Source organism: Brachionichthys hirsutus, chromosome 22 (assembly GCF_040956055.1).
Source record: "Brachionichthys hirsutus isolate HB-005 chromosome 22, CSIRO-AGI_Bhir_v1, whole genome shotgun sequence".
NCBI classification, from domain to species: domain Eukaryota; kingdom Metazoa; phylum Chordata; class Actinopteri; order Lophiiformes; family Brachionichthyidae; genus Brachionichthys; species Brachionichthys hirsutus.
The window spans coordinates 4,066,294-4,078,493 of record NC_090918.1 but is presented as its reverse complement, the minus strand read 5'-3'; the positions used below and the strand labels follow the sequence as shown (position 1 = coordinate 4,078,493).

At 44.9% G+C, this 12,200-nt stretch overlaps 1 protein-coding gene and 4 non-coding genes across 5 annotated transcripts; 2 read left to right on the top strand and 3 right to left on the bottom strand.

The window, feature by feature from the left end:
- Positions 1-1,988: 1,988 nt before the first annotated feature.
- Positions 1,989-10,770, bottom strand: pfkfb3 (6-phosphofructo-2-kinase/fructose-2,6-biphosphatase 3). Its single transcript, XM_068755399.1, has 14 exons — positions 10,240-10,770; positions 8,469-8,597; positions 8,162-8,258; positions 8,017-8,083; positions 7,837-7,911; positions 7,696-7,752; positions 7,493-7,617; positions 7,188-7,395; positions 6,969-7,115; positions 5,975-6,079; positions 5,391-5,520; positions 5,158-5,285; positions 4,898-5,086; positions 1,989-3,005 (listed from the first exon to the last, which is right to left on the bottom strand). The coding sequence occupies exons 1-14, from the start codon at positions 10,316-10,318 to the stop codon at positions 2,952-2,954; spliced, it is 1,590 nt and encodes a 529-aa protein (XP_068611500.1). The 5' UTR covers positions 10,319-10,770; the 3' UTR covers positions 1,989-2,951.
- An 81-nt stretch (positions 10,771-10,851) lies between these two features.
- trnad-guc (transfer RNA aspartic acid (anticodon GUC)) lies at positions 10,852-10,923 on the bottom strand. Its single transcript has one exon. It is a non-coding gene; the product is annotated as a tRNA-Asp (tRNA).
- Positions 10,924-11,041: 118 nt separating this feature from the next.
- LOC137911176 (5S ribosomal RNA) lies at positions 11,042-11,160 on the top strand. Its single transcript, XR_011106097.1, has one exon. It is a non-coding gene; the product is annotated as a 5S ribosomal RNA (ribosomal RNA).
- Positions 11,161-11,747: 587 nt separating this feature from the next.
- trnad-guc (transfer RNA aspartic acid (anticodon GUC)) lies at positions 11,748-11,819 on the bottom strand. Its single transcript has one exon. It is a non-coding gene; the product is annotated as a tRNA-Asp (tRNA).
- Positions 11,820-11,937: 118 nt separating this feature from the next.
- On the top strand, positions 11,938-12,056 carry LOC137911174 (5S ribosomal RNA). The gene has a single exon (XR_011106096.1). It is a non-coding gene; the product is annotated as a 5S ribosomal RNA (ribosomal RNA).
- Positions 12,057-12,200: the final 144 nt, after the last annotated feature.

The window sequence follows — 12,200 nt, the reverse complement described above, 5'->3', positions numbered from 1 at the left end:
CAAAATGACAACGAATGACAATAAATTACATAAATTACAATAAATTACAACAAATTACAAAGACACTTAATATGTGCAACGTTTTCTTTAAGTTTTACTTCAGTTGCTGATTTTGAGTTAAAGGAAAAGAAACGTGATGCCAACAGGGACAAATAAAGTTTCTGAGGAAAATATATTATTTAATTTCCTCTTAGATGACTAAATAGAAGAATGCCTGGGTTTATTACGCTTCTAAAACCTTTGCAGCACATTTTGTTTCCAGTCAAATCAAAGTGATGACGCCTAGACGTTAGCGACAGTTTGATTGACTTGTCAGGAAATCACAGAGGATGTAAAGGCTGTTCCCATCAGCACACAGTCGAGGCCTTTCCTCTGACATCACAGCACCAATAAATACACGCGGTATGATCTCAATATGCAGCAGCCGTATCAGCCCAGAGCAGAGGCTGAGAAATGCACTCTGAACTCTTTGTGGAAAATGCCAATGTTAATATGCTACAAATGCTTTGTCAGTTTTTCGGTTCATAAAACTGCGTTAGCGTTGTAAACTGGTGCGGGCCTCCCGGAAGCAAAGGGCCGCGGCGTCTCAAGGACCAGGAGGTCATCTCCTCGACTCGGGGAAGCTTTCCATGTCGAGCCAGTAAACTTCCAAGGAATGTGTGACATTGACGTTTCCCGTCTGAGGACAGGTGTGTTTGATAAAGCCTCAGAGGTGAGCATGTGATTCTGATTAACGAGCCTATCTAACAAGCCATAAAGACATAAATGAATGTTTACAGGTGCAAAGGGGTTTATCTATATAGGTCAGTAGTTCCCAGCAGCGCTTTTATACCTTATTTGTCATCATCAGCTCCAAACATAATTAAAGTTTAAATTAATTAATTAATTTGGTCTCATCTCTGTACAGAGAGGGCGGGGCTTAATGTTAAAACTGGCCCATTATATAAATTTCTCTTTCTTACCAATGCTGGTATATAATTATTGAAATATATTGCATATAAAATGTTGTTTATTCATTATTTCGTAATGTGCACTGTTATGTTCCTAATCTGTTTAGTTTTTGTTAGTTACATTATTAGAGGTCTGATAGATTTGATATGTTAGTTTAATAAGTTGTCTTCTTCCCACTCCTTTTCAAGCTCTATATAAGGAATCCTTAATTTCTTGTGTACATGGCATTTGGTGTTTTGTTTTGGACAAAAAAAAATGTTGTGCCAAATTCTGGTTTCTTGTACACATAAAGGTATTATGTATTCATTTTGGGGTTTTTTCTTCTGCTTGAAACAAACAATAAACAAACAAACATAACATGTCATAATTAGTTTCACACTAACTATGTCAACCTTTCATCAAATAGTTGTTTATTTACATTCTTCAGGGGACAAAAATAAAAGATGATAAATGTTGCAGTCAGGTTTAAGATATAACTCTGTCTCCTCCTGGTTTTTTATTATTAGTTCGCTTCGTTGTCCACACGGGTCAAAGAGTTTGTTTGGGTGAGTGTGTGTGTGTGTGTGTGTGCCTGGCTGGACCTGTGTGCATGTTGTGTACTCTGCTCACAGAGTTACACAACTTGTGTGTATGTTGTGTAACTCTGTGTGCAGAGGGTAAATGAAGACGAGATTATTCAGAGTTTATACGGGACACATGACCGACTAATAGGACTGAGCTAAGCAGGCAGAGGAGGACAACCTGCTAAGTCATGCTAAGGGAGTGATAGAGACACCCAGTCATGATGATGATGATGATGATGATAATGGACCGGACTATGAGATACTTTCAGTGGATGCTGGGAAAATGGTCCCCTGGCCTGTGTCCAGGCAAGTCACTGCAGTCCTGAGTCCTTTCTTTGGACACCTTCAGTGAGATTTCTGTGTAACTAATCATTTTATGAATGAGTGACATAGTCAAAGTGGGCATGCCAAAGGTTCTGTGTGTTCAGACATCAGCTCCATGAATGGAAACACAAAGGCAAACAGGAACCTGCGTATTTTCCCAAAGTTAATTTATTGGTCCAGCTAATGAGACTCAACTATAGAACACACAGTCTTCTCGCGCATCGAAGAAAACAAAGTGCATTTAATCCGAGCAATCATCCATAACTACATAAAAATAAATATTATAATTTAAATACACAGTCCGAGTATCTCAAGCAAACATGAAAGTTTCACTGAGAGGTCAGCAACTAATCCTGCTTCCATTCAGTGCCAAGTTATCAGTGCAAAAAAAACTTACCCAGTTTGATTAAAAGGCTCCATCTTTAAGTCATCGCCTGTTATATGTACACTAACATTTACAAAGATATTATTAACAGCACGCATTGTTGTCATAAAAATAGAAATGTTGAAATGTGTGCGTCGCGGACATTTACAGAAAAAAACAACCCATCAGAGAAGGGAAATGATTGTCAAAACGCGACATAATGGAAATAAATATTCAAAGTGTGAAAAGGAAAACACTGAAATGAGTTATTGGGTGAAATGTGGTGCCTCTCCTCGTGCAATCAATTCAAGAGAAACGGAACGAGAAGCTGGATGAGGCTTGAAAAACAAGCACTGCAGGCACTCTACGGCAAAATCCTCACCTTTGCTGTGAAGTAACATGACATGAAAAACAAACAAACAAACTTCAGTACAAATGTAGCCCCAGCGTGCAAAATAACATGATTTTGTAGCTCATTCAACTGAAGTATGACTTAGAAAAATGGAGTGAACGTTTTATATATTAAAAAAATGCTGACTCATCAGTAAAGGAGAGACATTAGCTGACTGAGAGTCTCATTTTTAAATAAATATATTTGAACATAAATAATTATCTTTAAACAATAGCAACATTCTGTGTCTACTCGATTTGACAGACTCGATCATTTTTTTATTTTTAAATATAATATCGTCCCTCTTCAGTCTTCACGGCGTGTTTGTTAGCGAGCCACGTCACCCTTTGGAGTCATTTCATTGGCAGAGCTGCAGGACGTCGCGACGCCCGGAAGAGTTTCTTCTCAGCTTCTGGAAAACACACAAAGAAAAGGCACCAGCAGCGTTACAACCAATGTTCCCTCTAATTTTCCATGTGATTGAGCAAACACACAAACTCCCTGAGCAGACCCTCGGACAAATGCGACATCTGGGCTCAGTGCCTGGACGTCAAAAACAGACGACTCCGCCTTCATCCTCTGGAAAACGTGCGTCGCTCGAACAAGAAAACATCTGCCCCAGTCTCACCGTTTCTTCTTCTGTTTGCTCCGTCTTTAACACTCGGTATACCAGAATTCTGCAACCACTAGAATGACCATAGCGGTCATTTTGACTGCTCGGACATTATAATTTGGATTATTGTTAAAATGATCTCAGGAAAAACAGGTGGAATAAGTAAAAAAAACATGAGGCCACTAAATGAAAACTATAATGATCGAGTGTTTTATTTATTTCATTGACACAACATAACGTCTCTGCAACGACGCACGGCATCTCCAACTGCAACAATTATCTCTGTGAGAAACAAAACAAATGTATCCTGCTTTCAGAACAGGCTGGTGCCGTCATTAGACCTTATTACAATAATTACAATGATAATTATTAACTGTTATGAACTTTACAAAATGCTGTGAGGGGGCGGGGCCAGCCAGCTGAAGACACTCTGCTGTTGCGATGCCAATTTTCCAATATTTTTAGAGCCTGAGAAAACACCAGATGAGCTCATTAGAGCTTGAATAGGTTGCAATATTATATTTTTCTACTTTAAAAAAAACAAACGTTTTGTTTCTGAATGGAATATTACATCCAATTTTTTTTCTTCCATTTTTAATTTTTGTTCTGTTTGAAAGTATTAAAATTAAAATGTTACTTTTTTTTTTGGATAACACACTTGATTAGGCTAGAACAAATGCATCAAAAGGAATCCCAGATTTAGCATTTTAACTTTGTGTTGGCTAATGTACCTCCACTAATGAGGTTGTGTTTTCACCTGTGTGTGTGTGTGTGTGTGTGAGTTGCTTTGTCTCAAAACCTAAAGGATGGATTTCCTCAAAACTAAGTGGTCGGGAGAGGACATGAAATAAGTCTTGGTGTAGATCCAGATAAATCGACGAATACATTTCCTCTTTATTTAACTTTTCAATTTGCAAGATAGAGCACCTTTTCCCTCACTACACAAAGACTATTTACACTAACTTTGTGGAGCCGCGACCCTGGCAGATGTTTCCTGCTCTTCTGAGTGATGTCTGAAGTTAAATGTGTCAGATTGGATTGCCAGGAAAACTGGAAACCACTGCAACGCCTCTACAGTGTGTTTACCTTTGAAAGACTCTCTAAGTCAAGCAAATATAAAGCAAAACACAAAGAACAGGACGGTCAGCGGTGACCCAGAGTACAGAAACTTGTAGTGCTGATGACAACGACGACGACAGCAGGAAGGAATCACAGAAATGCAAACCGCAGCAAAAGCTTCCTAACAGATACGGATAAAAAGCTTTTTGTTCTTTACCCACAGTAAGAGAGAGGAACCAGCGGTACTACTCGGTAGTATCAGCCTGCAAAAGTCAAGTGTGAATCAATACAGACTTATTTACCATTAAAAACCACTCTTTTGATGTTCATGGTTGCGTGTCAGGAAGCAGAGGAAAAGACGTGTAAGCAGTGTGAACAAAGACAGAGCAACAGGAAGTGTGTGTTTAGGGCTCAGATAAAAAAGCTAACTGAGCGAATACTCCAGGCAGCCAGTGCTGCGAGGCCGAGGACAGGAAGAGGACAGGAAAAGGGTGGGACAGCATATATGAGAGGAGAGGAGACAGCTGAGGGACGTCCTGATGAAGGTTAATCACCGATTCGGGTACAACTTCAGCTCAAATACTTTGGATCTGGCCCGATGAAACGGAAGTGAGTGCAGACGAGAAACGCACCTTTCCAGCCAGAGCCAGAGGGAGGTGTGGAGGACTGCAGAGGGCCAGAGACGCCGCCGATGGAGGCAGCGCTTGGATGGGAGCCTCGTCCAAGTCATGGATGCGCGGCTTTTTGATGTTGGACTCGGGGCTGGTCAGAGGAGTCACACTGTTCCTCCTAATCAAAGTACCCGGACCCCTTTTCACTTCCTGCAGTGAGACATGTCACGCTCATGAGACGTCCAGCTCTGAACAACATGCGCAACACCGATATCAGTCACCTCTGGTCTGTCTCTGTGGGTGTTCGCCGCCTCCACGTTCAGAGCGATGGACTCCACCTTGCAGCCATACGCCACCGGGGTGAGCTTCAGCACCGTGTGGAGGGGGCACCTCAGGTAGGGCATCTCATCTGGGACAAAAAGCCCACAGAAAAGCACAGGTGTGAAGCGAGGTGGGCGAGACTGGAGTCATTATGACACTGAAACAGAGGGCTGATGGGAGTTGTAGTGCCCACCTGCACTCTTGTCCAGGAAGTAAGCCAGCAGGCAGCGCATAACGGCTTGGTGGCAAATAACCAGGACGTTCTCTTGTCTCTCCAGCTCCATGATGACCGGCTCCACCCGCTGGACCAGGTCCTGGTAGGACTGCAATCAGGAAGGTGGGGTTGGGAATTATCGTTTTTTTTTTTTATGGTAATTGCATGAAATACCTCTGGAATTGGAATGAATTATTAGATCTAAAATAGATGTGTGTCTATGTTATATGAAATCTGTCATCTTTTGAACGAAGAAGAAACAAAATCTGCTGTCTTGGGGATGGGAATGTCGAGATGCATTTGGGAATATCACCCTGAAAAGAAACTCCATGAATATTAAACGTTTGTCAGAACTTTTTGTTTTTTTATTATCTTGTCTCTACTAACCTTTTCTCATGCAACTTTCTGTGGATCTTTAATAATCTGGATTATTTTGCTACATAGTAGAGTTATGTTTTGGAGATCGTAACTATTAATCACTTTACGCTCATATTTTTAATATAGGTTTGATAAGTACGAAGGTGCCAGCGGTTACATGGCGTGTGTACAGAAATACCAAGTACCTCTCCAGCAGGGTAACGGTAGTAGAATTTATCTTCATCTCTCAAAGCAATCTCTTCAGGATATTTCTCCTTCACCTCATCGTACGTCATCTCCTCACACACTCCCTGGAAGAGCAGACCGGAAACAGCTGTGTGATGGAGTGTACTACGATACGCTGTGTGATGCTGTGTACTACGATACAGCTGTGTGATGCTGTGTACTACGATACGCTGTGTGATGCTGTGTACTACGATACGCTGTGTGATGCTGTGTACTACGATACAGCTGTGTGATGCTGTGTACTACGATACGCTGTGTGATGCTGTGTACTACGATACGCTGTGTGATGTGGTGTACTACGATACGCTGTGTGATGCTGTGTACTACGATACGCTGTGTGATGCTGTGTACTACGATACGCTGTGTGATGTGGTGTACTACGATACGCTGTGTGATGGAGTGTACTACGATACAGCTGTGTGATGCTGTGTACTACGATACGGCGTGTGCTGGCGTGTGCTGGCGTGTACTACGATACTCTGTGTGCTGGCGTGTGCTGGCGTGTACTACGATACTCTGTGTGCTGGCGTGTACTACGATACGGCGTGTGCTGGCGTGTACTACGATACTCTGTGTGCTGGCGTGTACTACGATACTCTGTGTGCTGGCGTGTACTATGATACTCTGTGTGCTGGCGTGTACTACGATACTCTGTGTGCTGGCGTGTACTACGATACGGCGTGTGCTGGCGTGTACTACGATACTCTGTGTGCTGGCGTGTACTACGATACGGCGTGTGCTGGCGTGTACTACGATATGGCGTGTGCTGGCGTGTACTACGATATGGCGTGTGCTGGCGTGTACTACGATACTGCGTGTGCTGGCGTGTACTACGATACTGCGTGTGCTGGCGTGTGCTGGCGTGTACTACGATACTGCGTGTGCTGGCGTGTACTACGATACTGCGTGTGCTGGCGTGTACTACGATACTGCGTGTGCTGGCGTGATGCTCACGGCGTCTATCTCGTTGAGGGCCTTCCGCTGCTCGTACGGGGCTCCCAGGTGTTCAGCGGTCTGGATGCTGCGACACAGCTGGCTGGTCAAAAGCTTCAGATCCTCCAGATGCTGCTCCTCCACAAACTGAGCCAGAGCGCTGGAGAACTACAGGAAGAGGAGGCGGGATTCAACACCTGAAGGCGGTCCTTAGGCCAGGCTGGTTGGGGCTGGTTCTACCTGTCGGCCCCGCGGCGAGAGGCCTGCGTCGCCGCCCAGACGTCCCTCCAGGTTGTCGGTGCTCTCTCCGGGCCGACACAGGTAGATCGTTCGGGGCTGGACGTGGATGTTCATCAGGTAGTAGACAATCTTGCTCTGGATGTGGTCCTGGATACGGTTAACAAGGTAACGCCGTCCCACATCGATCACCTTAATGAAAGCCAGATCCCTGGAGGGGGGAGTAAACGGGATGGGAACGAGTGTTCACGGAGTTTTGCGTTGGACGTTAAATACGTGTCCCCGATACGTCAATGCTGATCAGGTACTTGTCGTGCTGATCAGGGTCCAGAGGTTGGTAGCTGATTCTGTAACAATCAATTCTCCTCTGGAAATCCAACATGGCATCGGTCTTGTTGCAGTCCCGGTAGTCTGGACAGGACACCTTCACCTCCTGAACAGGGAGGGAAGATCGTGTAGATGGCAAACCGCAAGCGTGACCGCAAGGGGGGGGCGAGGAACCGCGACTCACCATGATGTTCGACGCGATCACGCCGGGGTCGTCACAAACGGACTCGATGAAAAAGATCTGGAAAGGGAAACGGGAAGCGGTTCAAAGCCGCCGCCTGGTCGATGAGGTCGTACCTTCGCTCCTCCCCCTAATCGCACTCACGCTGAAGCCATTCTCGGCGCCAAACGTGAGGATCGTCTCTCGCCTCTCTCTCGTCGTGTTGGTGGCATCAAAGACCTGCAACAAACACGAAAGGACTTCAGAAAGGATGACACTTGTCATTTATGTCCCGCAAGAATGCTGAGATTTGTAAAAACAAGTGGCGCGTGACGGCAAACGCACCGCGACTTGGCCTCCCTCGTCCTGCAGGTAGGACTGGACATCCCTCAGGGCTGCTAAGGCACACTGCCTAGAGGACGGCGGAGACGTTGGTTCGCTGCTGCACTATTGCATGCGTGTGTGTGTGCGTGCGTGCGCCAGAACTTACTGCCTGATCTTCACTGCGCACTCGTTGTCGGGCTTGAAGAAGTCGTAGGAGCTGTAGCTCTTGACTGCTTCCCTGCGGTACTCTCCGACATTAAAGACTGCAGCACACGCGGAGAGAAGAAGAAGAAGAAGAAGAAGAAGAAACAAGCATGAAAGGCCATCCTGGCGGTGGTAAAGGGGGCGGGATCTGAACCCAACGTCACCCTGGACCCGCTGGTCCCTGAACAAACTGCAGCAGCAGCTGTGTGTGTGTGTGTGTGTGTGTGTGTGCATGTGTGTGTGTGTGTGTGTGTGTGTTTACAGCATACCTTTGGTGGGCATGCCGATCCAGTTCAGGTATCGGGTTAGCTTCTTGGATATGTAAGTCTTTCCCCGAGCTGGGAGACCCACCATCACGATGACTGTGGGAGGGTTGACGAAGTGGGGGGCGCCAGTCGCTACGAGTGGTGTGAAATAGAGGAGGGGGGGGGGGGGGGGGGGGGGGGTATTATGATATGGCCTTTTTGTTGCAACAAGGACAGAATTAACATCTTGAGTGGACATCATGTGCTCTGGAACCTGAGAGGGTTGTAAACCAATAATGACTGTCCACCGATGGCTCCAAGCCCGTCTGGGTTGAGTCATTAAAAGCACCTTTTACCTGACGTCCCGGCGTTAACTCACGCTGACACGGCGCAGCCTCCATTTCCACCTCACTGCACGTTGACCCACTTCTGCGTGCGCTGAACTGGTTCACAGGCCGAGTCTTTTATACCAGACCAAAGCCGGCGGTAACATGAGTAGCCGGTGGGGGGGGGTCAATAATGGTATGGGGTGCATTTAAGAGGGGTCACTAATTCAATCTTTTGTTTCCTAAAAATAATATTGATAGTGATAGAATATATTAATATTCTGAAGAAAAGCATCCTTCCTTTTTTTTGGGACCATTTTAGTGATGAACACACACGACCAGAAAGTTCATGTTCCATGGACTTTGTTTCTGTGACGAACCCGGAAAGGGTTATTTAGTTATTATTTATTTTATTAATAGTGTTATTATTTATTTTATTAATCGTGTTATTATTTATTTCCTGACTTTTCTTTCTGTGAAGAAGGTTATTTGGTGGCTGTCTGGAAAACAATAAATGTTTGGCCCCCCTACCATTGTCACACTCATCCTGTACAAACTGACCCCGGCCCCCCATCAGAGAAGGGAAGCGTTCTGTGGCCCTCACAGGAAAAGGTTTGGGGACCCCTGGTTAATCTGATAGCTCACCTTTAAACCCAAGCAAACCAGGGTAATAGCATAACCCTGATGTCCTCATTTTACAGCATCTGAGAAGCTAAAAGAAAATGTACCGGTACCTTAAGAATATTCACTAATCTTAAGAAGCAGAAATAAAGCGTCTTAAATGATGTGAAAATGATGAGATGTTGCTGTCAAGCATTTCCTTTGTATTTACTTCCTTTAATTTCGTTTGATCTATTTCCTTTCGGTGTGTCGTCATAGTGTGTATTTACAAAATGTATACATTTTAAAATGGCAAAACAAAACAAAAAAGTCCCCGACCTCTGACCCTGAGACATACGTCATCACGCACATTCTCTCTGGCCTCTATCTCACAGCGGGGTCGGACCATGCGCGCGTGCTTGCGGACAGCCAATTAGAAAGCGGAAGAGCGTCACACACAGGATATGGTGCACTGTGGAAACCATAGCAACCATAGTGCGCCTCGATTTGCTTTAGCAGAGATGTGTGACGTGCCACGCGTGGGAATGGAGGCTCCGATCGGTGACGTGAATCAGAGGACAGGTGTTGGACAGGTGTGGGACAGCTGCGGGACAGCTGCGGGACAGCTGAGGGACAGCTGAGGGACATGTGCGGACGCATCGCAGCACAACACCGGAGGGAACCGAATTAAAAACACGGACTACATGAGTATTAAAGCTATCGGATCAACGGCGGTGTCGGAACGACATTATCATTTATTCATTTACATAAATTAGTAACGAGATAGCGACCACGTTATACTTGTAAATACTTTGCGAGTAAATACTTATCAAATTAATATTACAGTATAGGTTTGTTTTTTTTTTTACCTCTTCTGGGTGCCGGCTTGTCATCCTCGTTGGGAATCCAGATCTTTTGGATCTTGTTCTGGATCAGTCCTCCGGGCATTCCTGAAGAGCCGCACGGTAACCGAGAACCGGGGGGGGTAAAATAAAAGTCAGAAGGAGCCGGCGTTCGTCTGAGCTCTTCCTCCGTTCACTGAGCCGGCCTGAAGCTGCCGGGTTGCGGCACTCATCCTCTAACCCCGCCCGGCTGGGATGCAACGTGACTTCCGTGACGAAACACTCACGCGCGAGCTGGCCCCCCAGCGCCCCCCAGTGGCAGAGTCGGTTCGTTGGTACTTGGATGGGAGACCGCCTGGCCAGAGTAAAATGACCATGTGTGATTATATATATAAAATTGTGCTTCCTTTGATTTTTAGATATTTTATTTGATCTGTACATTTGATGTTCATCATCTTTTAATTTGATCTTTGATCAGTGATTGAACAGCTGTGATTGGACAGCAAAGAATGAACCTTTTTTGTATCGAGACAGGATGGATCTCAGAATTAAATGTGTTCCAAGATTGATCAAGAAGGTGATTGCATGCTTAATTTCTTTGGAAAATATTCACACCGGATGCCTGGATACAAAGAACATCTCCCCGTCGGGGAATCGAACCCCGGTCTTCCGCGCGACAGGCGGAGATACTGTCCACTATACTAACGAGGAAGACACAAACGCGCGAGGTGACGCCCGCTGCGAAAGTATTTAGTTTTTTCTAAATAACCGGCGGTCCGCCGAGTTTGGACAGTCGTGTTTATATACTGTCCTTTTCGCCGCGGCTTTCGTCTACGGCCATACCACTCTGAACACGCCCGATCTCGTCCGATCTCGGAAGCTAAGCAGGGTCGGGCCTGGTTAGTACTTGGATGGGAGACCGCCTGGGAATACCAGGTGCCGTAAGCTTTTCCTCATCCCTGAGGCTGCGGGCAAACAAAATGGAATTTTTTTCATCCAAAAGTCGGAAATCAAGATGGTTGTCAATTTGAAGACTTGTGATTGATGACTTTCCTTGAGCGGTTGATTGATTTCATAGGTTGATTTTATTTATTTATTTATTTTTAATGACACAAGCATGGATGACGCCAGAGTAAAATGACCATGTGTGATTATATATATAAAATTGTGCTTCCTTTGATTTTTAGATATTTTATTTGATCTGTATATTTGATGTTCATCATCTTTTATTTGATCTGTATCTTTGATGTTCATCATCTTTTATTTGATCTGTATCTTTGATGTTCATCATCTTTTATTTGATCTGTATCTTTGATGTTCATCATCTTTCATTTGATCTGTATCTTTGATGTTCATCATCTTTTAATTTGATCTTTGATCAGTGATTGAACAGCTGTGATTGGACAGCAAAGAATGAACCTTTTTTGTATCGAGACAGGATGGATCTCAGAATTAAATGTGTTCCAAGATTGATCAAGAAGTTGATTGCATGCTTAATTTCTTTGGAAAATATTTACGCCGGATGCAAAGAACATCTCCCCGTCGGGGAATCGAACCCCGGTCTTCCGCGTGACAGGCGGAGATACTGTCCACTATACTAACGAGGAAGACACAAACGCGCGAGGTGACGCCCGCTGCGAAAGTATTTAGTTTTTTCTAAATAACCGGCGGTTTGCCGAGTTTGGACAGTCGTGTTTATATACTGTCCTTTTCGCCGCGGCTTTCGTCTACGGCCATACCACTCTGAACACGCCCGATCTCGTCCGATCTCGGAAGCTAAGCAGGGTCGGGCCTGGTTAGTACTTGGATGGGAGACCGCCTGGGAATACCAGGTGCCGTAAGCTTTTCCTCATCCCTGAGGCTGCGGGCAAACAAAATGGAATTTTTTTCATCCAAAAGTCGGAAATCAAGATGGTTGTCAATTTGAAGACTTGTGATTGATGACTTTCCTTGAGCGGTTGATTGATTTCATAGGTTGATTTTATTTA